Source organism: Psittacula echo (assembly GCF_963264785.1).
Source record: "Psittacula echo genome assembly, chromosome: 4".
Classification (NCBI taxonomy): domain Eukaryota; kingdom Metazoa; phylum Chordata; class Aves; order Psittaciformes; family Psittacidae; genus Psittacula; species Psittacula echo.
The window spans coordinates 39,277,129-39,295,040 of record NC_137738.1 but is presented as its reverse complement, the minus strand read 5'-3'; the positions used below and the strand labels follow the sequence as shown (position 1 = coordinate 39,295,040).

The following is a 17,912-nucleotide window of genomic DNA, read 5'->3' as shown; positions in this document are numbered from 1 at the left end:
TTCTCGGTAATCCCTTTAAAAGAATACCGACTCCCAGAGTATCACAAAGAACATGTCTATAGCATCTCAAACCTATGTTCACCTGTGATCTCAATTTCTGTGCTAGTTTAAGAAGCAGCAGTGTCATATTTGCGCTCTCATTGAGTTATTCTGTACACAAAGAAACTGCAGTTTCAACAAAACTCGTACCTTATGGGATTGTATCAAACTCTTTCCTCAAAGCTGAATTACAGTGCTTGAGAGTTTCTAACAGCAAGGAAAGCAGAAGCACTGAGTTTTAGTTAAAGGTATAAAACAGAAAGCATTGACTGCAACCTCACAGAAACTGAAAGACCACCTTCATGGCAACTCTTTGACTCACAGACTTTTGGTGGATTCTCAAGAGAACCCTTTTAGTACAGCGATCCACTGTGGCAGCCCACTTCCTCTTGGCCTCCTCATCCTCCTCCAGCAGGCATCTCCTCAGGTCCTGCTTGTCGGCCTTGCTCAGGGTCCTGTCAGTAACGGGACGCACCAGCTGTGAGAGGTTGAGGTGACTATACAGGCTTCTCTCCACCACATAGGTAATATTGAACTCGCTGACAGAAGTGCGCCCTCGTAGCCTTCTGTTTGGGAAGCCACAACCTCCACCCCCTTTTGGTTTGTGCCGCAGTAATTGCAGGTCGCAAGCTGTGGGAGACGCTCCTTTCCTAGCAGGACGCTGGCAAAGAAAAGCTCTGGAACAGGAATAGTTAGTATCCATTTTCTTCAATCGGATCTGCTTCCTTACACTCTGAATCTCCTCCAGGGACACCAGAAGATGGTGCTTGTGCCTGTTGCTGTCATAAAAGCAAATGCTTTCTGTACTTACCCCATGGCTCAGTGAGCCGAGGCTCTTCTTCATTTCCCCATCTGTCATGGAGCGGCAAACTTTCTGGGTCTTCTCCTCTTCTGGGTAAGAGAAAAATGTCCCGAGTTTCTTGGGAGGCTTGATAAGGCCACGGCTATCAGTTTTGCTGAAGGTCTTCACCAGCTTCCGGTTAGCTCCCCACGTATCAAGACTGCTGGATGAGGGAGAAGTAGTAAGTGAGTCCGAGTCATCCTCTGGCTGCTTTTCGCAGGGGCTGTCAAAGTAGAATTGCTTCTTGTGAACTCCAGAGTAAAGTGCTGATCTGTCATCCAGTATAGGAGAGTTGTCAAGTGAGTGCTCTTCCACACCTACAGGGGACAAAAGCAGCACAATGCATGTTATCCATCGCTCATAATTATCTAAGATACTTTTCCCTATGGAGCTTTGCTGTATTACTTTAAGATTCTCCCACTTAAAATGGAAGAAAACTCTTCCTTATAGAAGCAGCCCAGAAAGCATTTGCAAGCAGCTAAATTTGAAGCAGTTCCTTCCACTTGTGAAGTGAGAGTTCTGGGATGAGTTAACAACAGGCAGATGACAGCATCTTATAAGTAAACTCGTTATTTTAAGTTTCTCCCTTTCATCTGCAGCTAAGACAGCTAAGACAGACCACAGGTGCTCTCACAAAGAACCCCTTAAAGGCTGGAACTGAGACATGTTTTCATGGTTTGCCTTCTGTCCTGGTTCAGCAGTAGCAGTCATTTTTTCTACTGGTGCAGTGCTGTGTTTTGACTTTTGGCCTGGGAACAGCTGATAACACCGATGTTTAGACTGACCAAGGACTTTGTGAGTCTCATGCTCTGCCAGGGAGGAGGAGGGGCCGGGAGGAAGCAGGGACAGGACGCCTGACCCAAACTAGCCAAAGAGGTATTCCATACCACAGCACGTCATGCCAGGGGATGTAACTGGGAGCTACCCGGAAGGGCACGTCCTCTTTTCGGTCGGGCTCTTTTCCGGCGAGCGGTATCATATTTTCTTCCCTTGTTATTTCTCTTATCATTATTATTATTGGTGGCAGCAGTAGTGATTTGTGTTATACCTGAGTTACTGGACTGTTCTTGTCTCAACCCGTGGGAGTTACATTCTTTCGATTCTCCTCCCCATCCCTCTGGGGAGTGGAGGGGGGGAAGTAGACTGCGTGGTTCTGATTTACAGCTGGGGCTTAAACCACGACACCTTCTGATACTTGCTCAGCTCTAGTGAGATTACAACAGGTCAGAAATATATTCAGGTATTAAAAACCAAACAAGTACTTCTCAGGTCCAGTTCTGCTATACCAAATGCTGCTGCTGCTGCAGAAAGCAGTATTTTTTTCTTTTTATGGAGCTGAGCTCCAGGAAGAAATTTAAAGTTTTGGGGTTTTGATGGGGGAAGAGGCACCAGTTCTAATCAGAATTTTCCTAAACAGATGCAAAGAAAAGTAAGTAGGTCAAAATGCGGGTGTGCCAATTTCAACAGTGTCCTTCCTGGTAATGACAGAAACACTTGGTTTTCAACAAACACACATTTCACAGGAAGGGAAGAAGACTTTGCAACACAAGCACCAGAGATGGGCAAATAGCCAGGTCTCTTTTTTTGGAGCACAGAGAAGGGAATAGAGGACCTGAACTTGCAATTCCTTTTCACATTTATCACTTAAGATACTTTTCTCTGGTGTTTTCTTCTGAGCAAAGCATAGGCTCAGGTGTTAGACGCAGTAACAAGGAAACAGTCAAACAAGAGTATACATCCTCCTCAGTCTTGCCTAACATTTCACAGCATTCATAGGTTTGTATCAGAAACACACACAGAAATGTGACTGTACTTATTTCTTGTCAAAATAATTTTCCTGCCTGACCCAACTTGTCCTTCACCTACGATTGCTTCCACTGCTTACACAGCAGAGCTAAATTTGAACCATTACCAAAATACCTCTAACTTACTAAACTCGCTCATTCAATAACAGAAGACACATTTCAAAATGAAAGAAGATTGGTTGCCCTGTCCAGGCTTCCTGTCTCACCTTCAGTTCACTCTGTTGGCAAAGCATGTTTGATGTACGTTTGCTGAAAACTAAGATGCTACTGCACCAAGACGAAACTCGCTGTGACAGTGAAAAGACACACAACTTTCACTCTTTTGAGAACTCTTCTGGGGTAGATATGTGGAATGGAGTCTGATTTTGACACCACCTTTGCTGGACTGTCCAACTTACTCTTTTTTCTCCCTCTACTTCCAAATGTTGACATAAAATAGACATTCTCCTGGGACTGAATATGTGCTGATAAACAATTTTAGTCCACTGAATAAATATGTTTTTAAACAGCTTGCAAAATATGCATTCTGTGTCAACACTGTAACAGATGTTATTTGGAGTGAGTCCACGACACAAAGCCATAATGACACAGATGTAGACATGATTTGGTTTTAAATGCTATATAAGAATGGTGCCCAGGAATTACGAAGATTCAGTTATTTAACTCACTATGAGCATGCTAACACAAAATAAACATGGATTCAGCTATTGACACATTCTAGTGCATATCAGATCATCCAGATGTGTATTTAGTGTGATAGCAGAGTCAACAGCAGAAATGTGGGAGAAGGCTCTGGGATAGTTGTTCTTCATGAAGAAATTTTTGAGGACTATGAAGAATCTTCCGGGGAACTGCATGTCAGTTTCCAAACCAAGCCTACTCTCATAGTTTGTTAAAGGCTATTGAGCACTGATGAATTTATTGAAATTTTACTGATGTTACTCCATCAAATTTTATACCCAAATCCCCAAAACTTAGCCATCTGGGATATCACATTACATTCATAATGCAGACTCAAATAACAGCAGCACCCTGCTCAAGAACCAATCACAGGTAACTTGTAATGCCAGACAGCAATCCCCAAATACAACCACAGTATTTTTTGTGATCTTGAAGAGCCCTTTGACATATCCAAATAGGAATACAGCCCTCCATTATGAGAGATGGAGATGTTCAGCATTTATGAAGCAGTTTTACTTTGTCACATGAAAACTTGGGTGTCAAGAGAATTTCCTGAAAGAAAAGTCATTCCTAACGTAGACTTGGCTACTTAAGGGGCCTTCTAGTTATGCAGAAGTATTCCATGATGTGTTATATAGCAATAATTGTTTTTGCTACCGAGTTTCCCGATCAACAAAGAAACTCCAGAGTGTTAGATAAAGTACAAACTCAGAGTTACACATAACTTATTCAGAAAAGCCTTGAGTTAAAACAGAGAAGACAGGCAGCAGACTGAGACAGAAGGAAACAAAGCGAACTTTTTTGGATACAATTGTTAATTCAGTGATTTTTCTGCGGGGGGGCAGGGGTGGAAAAACTCAGTGGAAAAGAAAAAACCCTAGAAAGAACTACGATGCTTAAGTGAAAGACTGAGGGAGAAAAGGAAATAAGGAGGTGAAACACCATGGGAGAGAGTACAGAGAGCAATGCAGACACTTAGCATGCTGAGGAGAAAGTCTGGCCAAACTGCAGGAAGGTGTCTGCATGCACAGCGGCCCCTGAGCTGCCTGCTCCTGCAGCTGCTCCCATCCCTGGGGCCTCTGGCTGACTGCTCCCTGCAGCTTTTCCCAGACCTCCAGGGAGGGAAGGAGTAGAACAGGCCTCTCTGGGGTCCTTTCCTCAAAGCAAAGGAAAAATAGCCATGTTGTGCTCACCAGTCTCAAAACCTATGTTTTTGCTTCAAGATAACCCAGCTTTATGTTCATCCTATAAGGTGACAAGAACTTTTCAGACCAAGAAGTTGCCCAGTGCACAGCTCTAGACATACCTTTCACACCAGCCAGTACCACCAAAGAGGCAGGCTAGATCATAAATTTGCCAGCAGCTTCCTGCCACATACTCAAGGAGATGCACATGTTCTCCTTAAATGCACTAGAAAGGAATCATAACACAGCTCAGCTCACTGCAAAGCTGAAGGGAATTGGCATGTGATTCTGGGAAGGCCACTAACGCAGAGGGATGGCCACAATTCCAGTGAGGACTCAATCAGGGCCATGCACAAAGGCTCCTGAGGCTCAGGCTCCATTAATCTGAGTGCTCACACACAGATACAGGTCATCCAGAGTTAATTCTGCAGCATGGTATTCCCAGGGGCTGAACTCTGCTTCCCATTTCCCCACCCTCCTCCTCCTCCTTTCTCTCCCCCTCTCTCTTGGCAGCAGGGCTCATTCAGGAGCCAAACTGTAAGCAGGCTCCCCCAGAAGTAGGAATTAATATTACATGAGGCCATTGCTATCCCACAACAATGTCTGATAGAGTTTCTGTACTTTTGCCACAGGATGATGCCATGGTGCAACTGCATCACCAACCAGCCACTACCCTCCCAAAACTAGTGAGGGCTTCACCTCTGTTTCATCCCAGGCCTCAGAGGAGGGAGCAACATGATGGTGGCTCTGCTTACCTATTTGCTGCGCCTGTGGGCCAGCCAGCTGGGATTGCTCCTAGTCTCACTCTCTCCACAGCATAGGGCATAAAACATAAACCAAGTTCTACTCTCTTAATGAGGGGCTCTCAAGCACTGCTCTGGAAATACCAGATCAGCAATAACCACATCCTAGGCTGTCACTTTCCTCCTTCCACTGTCTCAAAATGCAATTAACGTGCATAAGGCATGCACCACAGACAAGGCAATCTTTCCTACTATCCCTTAAGAACACTCCACCCCTCCCTCACCCATCCCTTCACTTTCTGTTCCCTCTCAACAGAAACATGTATTCACACACAACAGTTTTAACCATATGCACATTGCTTTTTTACCTTCCGTACTGGGTTTTTTCATTTCTTCCACTCTTATGAGTTTCTTTCTGACTCTGCGAGTAGAATTCACCAGCTTGTGCAACCTCTTAAACTTCACCGACTCCTCTGTTTCATCATCGGATTGTTCTCTTGACTGGCAAAGAAACAAAGGGAATATTAATAAAGTAGTAGTTCCACGGCTTGCTCCTTCAGGTCAAGTTAACCCAGCTCATCTGCTGCACTGTGTCACTGCAGCTCTGTAGCTGGTGTTATATTTTCAGCCCAGGTCACACAGAAACATTTAAATTACTGAGGGTTTTCTTTTTTTTCTTTTTCTGAAAGCATGACATACCATTTTGATTTCTAAATCTGTGCAATGTAAGATCCTAGGCATTGAAATGCATTCCTGCCCTTGTCTTTCTTCCCATGCATTGTGTAATAACTACTTCCACGTCCTCTCTCAGTACGTTTCAGGCAGGGCTCATTCCCAGGGCTCTTCTTACCATACCAGTTATGCTTCTGTGGTTTGGGTCAGTCACTGGTCTGTCTGGCATCTCAGAACTTGCTGTTTAAACCTGGTTATAAACAGCTTCTCCAAACTGAAGCTCTGTCATTGACGACTTCTCTTTCTTCCCCCCTAGTCTTCCCAGAAAATCAAAAACAGCAGCACAAGAAAGGGATGGGAAGGAAAAGGAAGGAGGAGACCTCATCTGCCTCGTTCATGAACTGCCACAGCTACGAAATGTTCCTTTCCTCCTCCCTGCTCCCTACACTCCTCCTGAAGGCTCTTGAGGCTGGAATCAAGATGGACACAGCATTCCTCCAGCACTGACCAAGGGAAAATTCTGACCTTTTCAGATATACAGTGCAGTCCATATTCCCCAGCATCCCGTTTCGTTTTGCATCTGATCCAGTATGCTCAGTTCCAGCTGTTTTCCCTCAAGTATCAAACATTACAGAGACAAAAAAAAATTCCCCTCTCTCCAGCAGCAGTGACACAACAAGCTGAAACAATCCATTCCTTGTGAACGAGAAGATGACTTCGATTTTCAAGCCAGATCCAACGTTCAACGTGCTACTTCCTCTGTTTTAATCAGTTCAGAATGTGGAAGGCAGTGGGGGGAAGGGAAGGGAAGAGAAGAGGAAGCCAGAAGGGCTCTCCGGCTCGACCAGGACAGCCCTGGCACTGTGGCTGCTGCACATTCCTGCGTGCAGCACAGGCTCCAGCTGGAGTGCAGTATGGATCATATACCTTACATTGTTTTCACCAGCGGTCCCAGCCAATTCAACACATTCCTAATGGTCAGCTCGAAAAACCCTCATGCAACTTCCTGTCGGCGCAGCTTTCTGGGTTTCCACAGCACACTCATCCTTTTTTCTCCTTCTCCTTAATTAAACTTTCAAAAGAAAAATTCCCAACAAATACAAGCCAAGAAAAAAAGCCACCCTCTGCTCTTCCCCAGTAAAAATGCTGTCTGCTTTTCCAGAGGTTGAATAAAAGACAGGACAAATATAAAACCACTTTCTGCTTTTCTAATACACTTAAATATCAGGATGTGGTAATAACTGTAGGTGCCATGGGGCAGGACACCAATTAGAAGCTGCACGGGTATGCTTTCAAAGGCACAAACAGTGCCTAGAGGAGCTGAGGCAGCTCTGAAAGCCTGCCTCCCAGGCAAGTACCTCACAGGGCCAGCAGCACCACACCACAGCAAACTTCAGCCACTTTCTGTGAGGGCACTGTCAATTACTGATTTCCCACAAACTTTATTTTAATCCAAAACAAGGAATACCAAATGGACCATATACGGCAGTAAGACTTGTCATTCTGCCATCTGAGAGCCACAGGAATGCGTTTATTATGGGTACAGGCTGGCTAGGTAACTAATGATCTTCCTTTGGGAAAAATAGGGCTGTAAAGAAGAGTACCAGACTTGTTCATATCAAGATAAATTTAGCAGCAAGATGAACATTAATTCAAAGATTTTGGCAGGGACAACTTAGTGACATGTCAAGCAACAAGACAGCCATATTTAGATAAGATGATGAACGGATTATTGACCATAATCAAGTTCAGCCAAGACTTCTTAGGCCATCACGCACATCCCTGCAAGCAACCATCATACATACTCTGCACTTGAGATTTGTTTATTTTAAATGCAACTACTATTAAGTCATTGCTTTCCTTCATTATTTTTTGTACACCCTTCATTTGTGACACTACTGTTTGTATTGTCTCTGAGACTTAGAGAATGGCTCATACCTGGTCCTCCCATCCAGGATTTCATCAAAGAATAAATGACTAGTCTTACTTTTGCACCACTGGTATCCAAGAAAGAACTGTTCCTCTTAGGTTTATGAAGACTCGACAATGACAACAAAAGCTTTTACCGTATCTGACATTTGCATTCACAATTACCACAGTGAAAGTGAGAGCCAAAATAGCCTCAGCACAAGGTACTGAGACTGAACCCAAGTGGGTGGTAAAAGGGGTCCCCATGACACTTCAAAATAAATAAGGTCCCATCATAATCCAAGCGCCAGCTGGTTTTCCCTGCCACCCCTTGAGCCAGGATCCTCTGCAGGCAGTGACAACTCTTCCAAGTGCTGGTGCTTGGCCGAGAGAGGCAAGAACAGCTTGTGTTCAACAACAGGAGCTGCCGGAATATGGGATGACTAAAATAAAGTCAGTCTCTCTCCATCATCCTATTTCCTATCATATTGTGTAGCATGTGGCATGGAAAATCTTTTGTAAAGGAAAAGGATGGCTAATAAGTTTATGCAAAAAAAGCCTAAAAATGTCGGTGACTATGCCAGTAGTCAAGAAACTTTGTCAAATAACGCTGATTTCTTAAGCATGAAACTGTTTTAGAAAAGGGTTACTTTTGAGTTACTTCCTGGTTTTGAAACAAATTTTTTTTAAAAGGCCTTGAAATTATTGAAAGTTTCCATTTTTGCACATGGGAAACAGAGCTTAATTTTCCAGCTCAAGCAATGCTTTATTTTACAGCTAATATTAAACAGAAAACAGAAATGTAAAGCATCCAGGCTGTAAGCAACATATTTGGAAATTGCTGAACTTGGACGCTTTGACTTCCTCGACCCATTCTACCCTTCCTGCCTCCACAGTTACTGAATTGCTTTTTTTGGTTGCTGTCCCTTATTTTGGATGGGAAAATCACCCCAACCTCCCCAGCGCATGGAGGCCTGGGCAAATGGCTTCCTGGGCAGCTCTAGCAGCCAGCCCTTAGCATGGGTCTTTGACACAGCCAGCTGTCAGTCTCCCTTTCACCTTCTACCCCTTTAACAAGTGCTTCAGTGCTCTGCAACATGGCAAAAGGGTTGCACAGTCTATTAGAGGGAACAATGTGTCTGCAAGAGGCGAGGCTGGAGGCTCTTGGGCACAGGAAGAGGCCATGCTGAACCCCCTGTGCCAATGCCTCCCGGCTCCTGGCACATGGCTGTCCCATGAGGCCAAGCCCTCAGGCACTGGTAAAACAGCCAGGACCTCTCCATATCCCACACACTGCAAAGCAGGCCTCTCCCGACACTCCAAGGGGAAAACAAGCAGATTTGCAGTACTGCGAATAGGAACAACTTAAATTCCATCTCCTCCGCTCCAAATTTTTCCATCTGAAAGCCCATATGGCTCGACTTTTAATTATTTTGGCTAATGCTGTATGTAGTAATTCTGTGGTGAATGCTTAAGTATTTCATTTCTGGTTTCCAGGGCAACATTACATCAGATTGCAGACAGCTGCCTCCAAAGCCTTAAACCATAACAAATTGGCCAAAGCTGATGCACAGCAATTGCGCTCACTTTAAGGAGAGTGCAGGGCTCAGTTGGGCTGCTGGGGACCTGGTGAAGCCTGCAGGGCCTCCTTGGCGGGGCTGGCTGGGTGGAGCCGCCTTTCCCTCTGCTGCTTGGAGCAAGTGCATCCCCGACACATCTGCAATGCTCTCACGGTGCGGAAACCAGCCAGCTTGGAGAGCTCGGCTACACAAGCGCGTGAAGGACTACAGGGGAACGGAGAATAAATGAACAGCATCTGGAAATACCAAGGACTGCATGCAGAGGACTGCAGCCACCACGTATCACATGGCTGGAAAACTACGGGCAGTCCAAGGCTCATCCCCACCACCCAGCTCATCACCACTAACAAACGTGGCCAGAAACCTATGAAAATTCTCTCAAATCCAGGAGAGAGCAATTTCCTCTGCAACCTCTCCCATCTCTTCTGCTTGGAAAACTTTTTCTATTTGTGCACTTCTAAAGGCCACATTTTGCATCATCTTGTATGTAAGATCAAAGGAAAAAGCCTTACGTTCAGGAACAAATGGGAAATTAAACACATGCACTTTGATATTCAAGGAGCTCTCTAAAGTTCTGCTCCTGGCGCCCTCTTTGCTTTCTCTCCTGTTTTTCTCACGCGGACTCTTTGCTGCTGCCTGATCTGGAGGCAGGGCACATGCCTTGCTCTGCTGCTCTCTAACATCCAGCCCATTTCACACGCCATAGAAATAACAACCCTAACCTTCCTCTTTGAAATAGTGCTTCACACAAGCACACACACACACAGAGACAGAGAAAACTAAACATTTATTATGGTACTTGGAATTAATTGGCAAAATGTAAAACAGAAGTAAGTAGCTAGTGTTCGGCAGGACTATGTTTGGAAACACATAAGGGTTATAGCAGTAGCTGTTAAAAAACACAAGATATGACCTGGCTAGCAAGCTTTGCCTAATAAAAATGTTTAAGAAACACTAGGACACTATCCAGTTAAAGCTATCATAACTGATTAATCTGTTTCAGCTCCATAAACATAAACATACACTACTTTTACATGAGCTGTGTGAAACCATTCAGAGAGATGTGAAAATTTTACAGTTCTCTTTATGCCTAGTAATAGTTCAGTCCCAAACTAAGATCTCTGGGGAAACCTAGAAACAAGAAAATCTCTTAATATCTGATTAAGCCCAAGCTATCAGACAATTTTTGGTTTTGACAGCCAATGTTTTTGGCTATTATACAATTCTTGTTCAGCAAAGTGGGTCAAAAAAACCACATTCAGATTCATGGGCATATCATATCATATCCCCCAGCCCTTGCTAGCTCAGAACTACGAGCTCTATAGTAAATGTAAAGAGATTTTGCTGTTCCCTTTAGGAGACGTGGCTACACGTGTCCTTTCTTCTTTCTCTCTAACAGGCTTTACATCCGCCAAAAGCCCCATCCGTTCTAACTTTAAAAAAAATTTTATTAAAGATGCCTGGATAAAGTCAGAGACAGGAAAATAGAACAGAAAAGAACTTAAGAGCCCAAGGAAAGGAAGACGAGAACTGAGAAGAGCTATGCATGCTGTGCTGTGCCTAAGAATAACCACAAAAGCCTTTTCTCTTTCTCCCTCTCTGAAACAGAAGGCACATCCTCTCCACATCACTCTACATGCTCAGTGACTTACCAGCTTCGGCATTTATAGGCCTAAAGCTCAGTTTCGAGTAATTCCCCCCGAGTCCTCAACTGCTGTCAGCTTCGTAACCCTGAAATTTAGGAGCAGACCCTTCTTCTTAAGTATTGTACTCGCTCCAAATCCTGTGCACAAAATGCCTCTTCTCTGGAGTTACATTATCAGACACCGAACTGGCTCTGACTCCACCGCTGAATATGTAAAGAAGAAAAAAGCATGATGCTGGACTCAATTAGCTGTTTTCAGCTCCCTGATTGATTCTCCCAGTTACTCGCTAGCTGCATAACTTGCAAGAAAGGCATAAGTCATCAGCTCTAAGCAAATCTTCTATTCACCACAAGGAAAAAAGGGAGTGTTGTACATGGCAAACAATCCCTGTTTTCACTGACGAAGGCTTGCTGACCTCTTGCTGGCCTCCAGTTCCTTAATTACTGTCTATGGAATTTCAGTGAAAGAAAAAAAATACAGAGAACCTCTGCAAAGCCAGGACGAAGACTGACCCTCAAACACGACTGCTAGAGTGGAGGCTGTGTCTGTAGGCAATATAACTTAAGCTCTTTACCAGGCTTTTTTATTTTCACTTTTTTATTCTTTTGACAAAAAGCCATCCTGAGAATTTCCCTTTATAAACGTCTGGGTAATTTGAGAGAAAAATAAACGTTGCTTAAATGCTTTTAAATTTGTGAACTTAAATCCTTTTTCTTTTTTTCTTTTCCTTTTGTCTCAGTGCAAAAAAAAGAAAAAAAAAACTCCGAACTATCATTAAGAACTGGAAAGGCAAATGATGTTTAATTCAGAAATCTCAGACTGGTCTAGAATTAGCCACATTGTGGCTTTATAAAGCATTGCAGCATGACTACCAGCTTCTCCTCCTAGGCTGGGCTCAGACCTCCCTTCCTAAGAAACAGACTGAGATGCTCAAGTAAATTGGCACTCCTCTTTTAGTCAACCATACCTAAGCTTAAACCTTTGGACAAATCCAGAACTTCGACATTTCTTCTCAGAGCACAAGAAAACATGGACCAAAACCTCTACCAATTAGAAGCACTGCTATGCAGTGGTGGAAAGCAGTAGCAAAGGCATACCACAACAGCACCCTCTTTAAGCCAAGAAAAGATTCCCCTTACCCAGGACCATACTATCAGTGGCCAGTTGATCTGGATTTGCCACAGATCAATCACAAAGTGAAATCACAGTGGGACTAAACAATCTACTTCCTTTGATAACTGGCTGACTTAATGAGCCACCTAGCCAAATACCCTTTTTCAGTTTCTCCACCTTTGTACTAATGACCATACACAGCTTTTCTACTCCCTAGGGGTCACGTAAACTAGATTTACTGGTGCATTGTAGTTGGGTTCTTACCCTCAAATTACTTTATCCTCAAAATTCTGATGTAAAACCCTATGGAAAATTCAAAGCTTCAGATAAAACCAGGTAGTGATCTCCAATTTCAAAAACATACCAGCCCACATCGAGCAAAACACGACAGCTACTTTCTTGAAATGTATCCCAGATTCCTTAAGAAGTTCATGGCCATGAGTGAAACTGAGCTAAGTTTGGGGCTTTGCAACTTGAGCTTTGAAGGTTTTTGGTTTCATTAAGAAAGTTTTGCAAACCTCTAATTCTCGCAGAGGCTGTAAAGCTCAGATGTGATAATCCACATCATAACCTGAGGTTACAAATACTAAAAAAATTACAGAGGTCATAAATGTTTTTTGCCACTTCACATAATTAACTGCAAGAGCATGAATTGTAGGGGCTCTTTAAATCTAAAACGTGCAGTGGAAGTGTCAGCCCTGCAGGTAACCATGTGTGGATTCGGCCTGATTACTTATAAGGGAATCAAAGGAGCATCCAACAGCTACTTTGGTGAAAGATGCATTACACATTAGCCGGTGACGACACTGCTTACTGAAATTAGTGGGAAATATTTGTCATAAGTAACAAGAGTACAAAAATTTAATTCTCCCCGGAGGTCTGTCTTGATACTAGAATAGCTACTTAGGCCAATTCCTAGATGTTAACTGTTTCCAGGTTTTACTTGAATAATTCTGAGACGCCCATTGCTGATGTTTGCATCTGCAAGCCAGACATTTCCTCATGGCTAAGCATTTCTTTCACTGATTGGCACAATTAATTTTAATGACAATACAACTGTACTCATGTACCACTTGTCATAGGTATATGTGGTAGAATGAAGCTCTGCACTACATTATTCTGTACTGATACAAAATGGCATTCCTTTCCAATTCTCCTGCAGACTCCTGTACACATGGGAAAGGTCTCTAACAGGGCTCTCTCAACTGCATCTTGTGTTTTTGGCAAGGTCAAGAGGGCCTGAGGAGAACCTCTACTGTTTGGTGTAGGCTATACTATTAATGAACAAAGTATACCACTGGCACTGGAAACCGATCTCCCCACATTCTGGAAAACCAAGGGTGGAACAGCAATACATGAAATACAGTGAAATTCATATCAGAGAAGAAAAGAAGAGAATGAGAGCCTATAGTGAAAGATGTAGTAATTAAAATTACATTCTTATAGTATTTTCAAACAAATTATTAATGTTATCATCCTAAGTGTGAGGAAGGGAACACCAGCAGCAGGGAGAGGGCTAAGTGGTAACCAACAGTAGCACAATTAAAATTTTCTATTGTACCCCAAGTAAAGATTATTCAGCCAGGGTCTGCCAAACAGGGCAGTGAAACACATGGCTTTTGAGATTCCCAATTCTTGAACTGAGCAAGGCTTTGTTCCAATTTAATAAGCTTGGTCCCAGAAAAGATGGGGGCAGGGAACCACATTATGGATTACAGCATCTCCTGCTGGCTGATGCATGTGGGGAGAATAGGAAAACCCTGGTTCCGTCGTTCTCCCACCCTCTAGGTAATAAGCAGAGAAATCAGGCAGCTGCCCAAGGGCAAAACGGTATAAAAAAGCCAAGTAATATGCTAGAATGAATATTAAATTAATTTGCCTTCCCACCTTCCACCCTCTCCCAGTGCATGGCCAAACACTTTGCGGTAAAGCAAGTCAACAGGGCTTGTCTGAATGCAGTCAAAACAGAAGTGGTTATGAACACGCTTAATTACAGTCATTGCCTGTGCGTTACTGTAAGCTCTCTTCTCTGACTCATGATACCAGGAAGATTTTTCTCAGAGACCTTATGGCAGACTAATTGCATCCAGTCTTGACATATGCAGGAGCCACTCCTACTGGCAGCAAGCAGGAGGTTTACTTGGGCTATGTTATTGCCAACTGCTCAGTACAATCCTGTGATGACAATGTATAGTCACACCAGGGACACATACCTAGCCAAGCAAATAAGCAAATAGTAAACAAGGCCAGGTTGGATGAGGCTTTGAGCAACCTGGTCTAGTGGGAAGTACCCCTGCCCATAGCAGGGGGGTTGGAACTAGATGATCTTTAAGGTCCCTTCCAACCCTAACCATTCTGTGATTCTGTAATACTTAGAGAAGTGATACAGTTTTATTCCAAAATAAATGTGCTATTCCTTCAAATTCTAAAGCGTTCTGGAAAATTTCAGACCAAATATGTAAAAAACTCCTTACAAAAAGCTAAAAAACTAAATATAAACACATTGATGGTCTTTTGCTCTGCTATCATCACTCCACAGCACTGACGTTACTTAAAACTGTGTTGTGTCCTGGGAACTGTAATGACAATTTGTGTTTCTCTCATGAAGGTTTCTGTATTACTATACCCATGGGAAACCCTTATGCATGGATAGAGAGGGGAGAAAGATAATAAGAAAACATGCTGTAATTCTTCTGCTACGAGATTTCTCTGAGAGGTGCTGGACTCTGTTCCTGAGATCAGTGGAAAAAGGAGGGCAGCCAATGCCTCCCAGGACAGGTCCCTGTGGTAGGCACATAGCATGGGAATTTAGCACTATCATTTTGAAGCTGGGTCTTATTGTAGGCTCTTTCTTCATTGTAACTATTACTGAGCACTAGCAGTATTAATGAAACTTGGATAGCAATAATAAATATATCACTCAATACATTGAGGCACATCAATGCCTTTCATGTAATCATAACAGAAATTGCATCAGCAGACTATTCAGAGCAAAGATGAAAGCTCTGCATTCATTCATAGCCATGCTCAACATCAGCTCCCCTCCATTACTTCTAAGAGCATGCACGGCCTGGAGGTGGCCACAAGCTCTCCAAGATGAACTGAAACACAGAACCATCCTCTTACACCGTTTAGCTTTTAATGGGGAAAAAACCCCATGAAAAATGGTTAAGTCCTGTGATAACAGCAAAATCAGGGCACAGCTCTCAAAATGCTCAAAGCATCCATGTTGCCTCGGCTTAAATACTACTGTTTAAATTTAAAAAAACCCCACATGATACCCTAGTCTCCATTGGTATCCAAAGCTGATTTCCCATATGCATAGACTTTGAGCTTAGTTCTAACAAGTCAAAATGACTATACCAAAAGAAGGGTCTTTTCCTGTTTACTGTAACAGGTCTGTATTATAAGCAATAATAATGTTAACAAATGGTTAAACATTTTAAGAATCCATCAGTAATGGGAATAAGAATCAGTTTTAAAATCGTTGTATTTAGAAAGCATCCAGAACCTGAACCAATGAAATACAGTATAACCCTGAATAATGTGGATTTGCTGTTGTTACACTTAGATTTACTCTCAAGGTAATTGGTGCTATGGAAGTTATACCACAATTATTTCTTTTCTTCCTACTCTCCACACTTACCAAACAACACAGTAATGACTGTGGTGAGTCAGACATAATTCTATCAGACTTCATCTTTTGTAGATCAGCTTTGTACAATGGGTACTTTTCACCATGGGTAATTAAATCCTGATTCAACAGCTTCAGCATCTCTCAGATTGAAACAAATACGACCTAAAGTCCATTCTCATCTGTTATTCTGCCTTTGACCCTGATATCAAACACAAACCCAATGCTGCACACCCTTTCAACTTTCAGCCCCATTTAATGACCTGGTAAATGAAAATGTCCTCAGGAAATCATATGAAGAACAGGAGCAACAGAAGATTATCTCACTCTGGCTGGAACTGTTACTGTGTGGACTCCATATACTGCCATTTGTCAAAGTGGATTGATAGAAGACAGATGAGCAGCAATGCAAAGAAGGTTTTCCCCAGCATCAGCCTCATGGCAGATGCAGATGTGCATGGCACACCTCCAGATCTGCACAACTGCTGCCGCTCTTCTCAGCAAAAACAAACAGGGTGCCAGTTTCCTAGTGGTAATAGCGCCATGTTGACAGTCATGGGTAGAGAAGTGTTGGGAGGTCAGGGAGGTAAAACAGCACTGCGGGCTTCCCACTGTCCACCTGCAGGCTGTACGGTTGGAGAGAGATGCTGCTTTTGTTCTCCCCGCTCATAAATTTTATAGCCTCTCTCCTGAGGCTGCTAGGGCCACGTGTAGCAGGTGGAGAGGTCTCGGGGAAGCACAGCACAGCCCCCAACAGAACCCTTCAAACAAAGCCTGGCTGGGCGACATGGAAGCTTGCACTAATGAGCTCTGGATGGCTGACCATTATCCGCTGATCAAAACTGAAACACAGAAGTTTGATGAGAGCAACAAAACAGTTCCGTCCAGAGATAATTACAACTTCATTTAACTTGCATCTACAGAAACTGTCAACGAAGTTAATTAGTGGTTTGTTTCAGTGGCAGCACACGTATGATACACCCTTCTGTCCCAACCTCCCTCCTGCTTCCCTCTTTTCCCGCACACCCGCATCAAACATGACAATTGGTACCAATTAGCAGTCTTTCAGCAGAGGGAACAAGAAAGGATTTATGCTGAAGCCTCCCAGTGCTGGTCTCTCTGAGCAGGCTGAAGCTGTACCAGCGGGGCTCTGGGGACGAACCACCCTGTTGTATATGAACTGAGAATTCCACCCCCCAAAGTTATCAAACAAATATCTATCTTTAAGAAGCACAAAAGGCACCTCAGTGTAAAGAAAGAATGTGATACAATTTTGAAGTCTTCTCTTTTCCCTCGACTTTCTGACTCCTGAGGACAAATAGGCCCTTATCTAAAACCCAGAAAGGCATCCATTTGTAATCTGCACCTGCTTTACATCCCAGCGCTTGGCAAAAGGCAATGAAAGCTTGTCTACTGTTGCTGCCAGCAGCCTTCATTCCAACAGAGATGAAACATAAATATTCAGAAATAAATGTGTGAAAAAATGATGAGGCATTTCAGACTTCTGATCCGTCGAACTCAAAATGATAACAGTTTCAACTGGATTCCCAGACTAGCAAATAAATAACACACATACTTTGTTGTGAAATGAAAGGGCCACAGTAGTAAGACTGAAAGCTACAAACTGGTCTAAAGTGGCAGAGAACCAAGTCACCTACTTACTTGTCAAGGCCTTTGTTTGTTTGTTTCTTAAGAGGAAACAAACAGGACATATAATTAACAGCAGAGTAATGACATCAGGCTGCCTCCCTTCAGATGCTGAGATTATGATCCTTCAATCCCTTGTGGTTCATTTTAGGGTTTAGTTTTGAGGGGTATGAAATACACGTTTCCATACCCTGGTACAGTAGTTCAGAGGAGGAGAAGCTGGGAAAAAGAATCCTTAAATCAATCTTTAAATGAGTTACGGATCAACACCAGCGATGTTAGTCATAAACACACAACAGCTATACAAGTTCAAAATAAAAAGTGCTCTTTTTTTTCCCCTAAAGAGGAAAACAACAACAACTAATGATATTTACCCTTTAGATGTTACTTTGTAGGTGGCTCTTCTTATGCTGTGGGCA

General features: G+C 43.1%; 1 protein-coding gene across 2 annotated transcripts in view; it reads right to left on the bottom strand.

Moving 5' to 3' along the window:
• The window catches only part of LOC308220392 (SAM and SH3 domain-containing protein 1-like), a gene marked incomplete at both ends in the record, with an annotated part of 560,546 nt that overhangs the window by 23,221 nt on the left and 519,413 nt on the right, over window positions 1-17,912 (bottom strand). Inside the window, 2 exons of one of the 2 annotated variants that reach the window (XM_080616328.1) lie at window positions 851-1,197; window positions 5,662-5,794. In XM_080616328.1, the coding sequence (XP_080472454.1) occupies window positions 851-1,197; window positions 5,662-5,794 (480 nt within the window). Of the gene's footprint in view, window positions 1-361; window positions 1,198-5,661; window positions 5,795-17,912 lie in introns of both variants that reach the window. The other variant, XM_080616327.1, reaches the window with a different exon arrangement.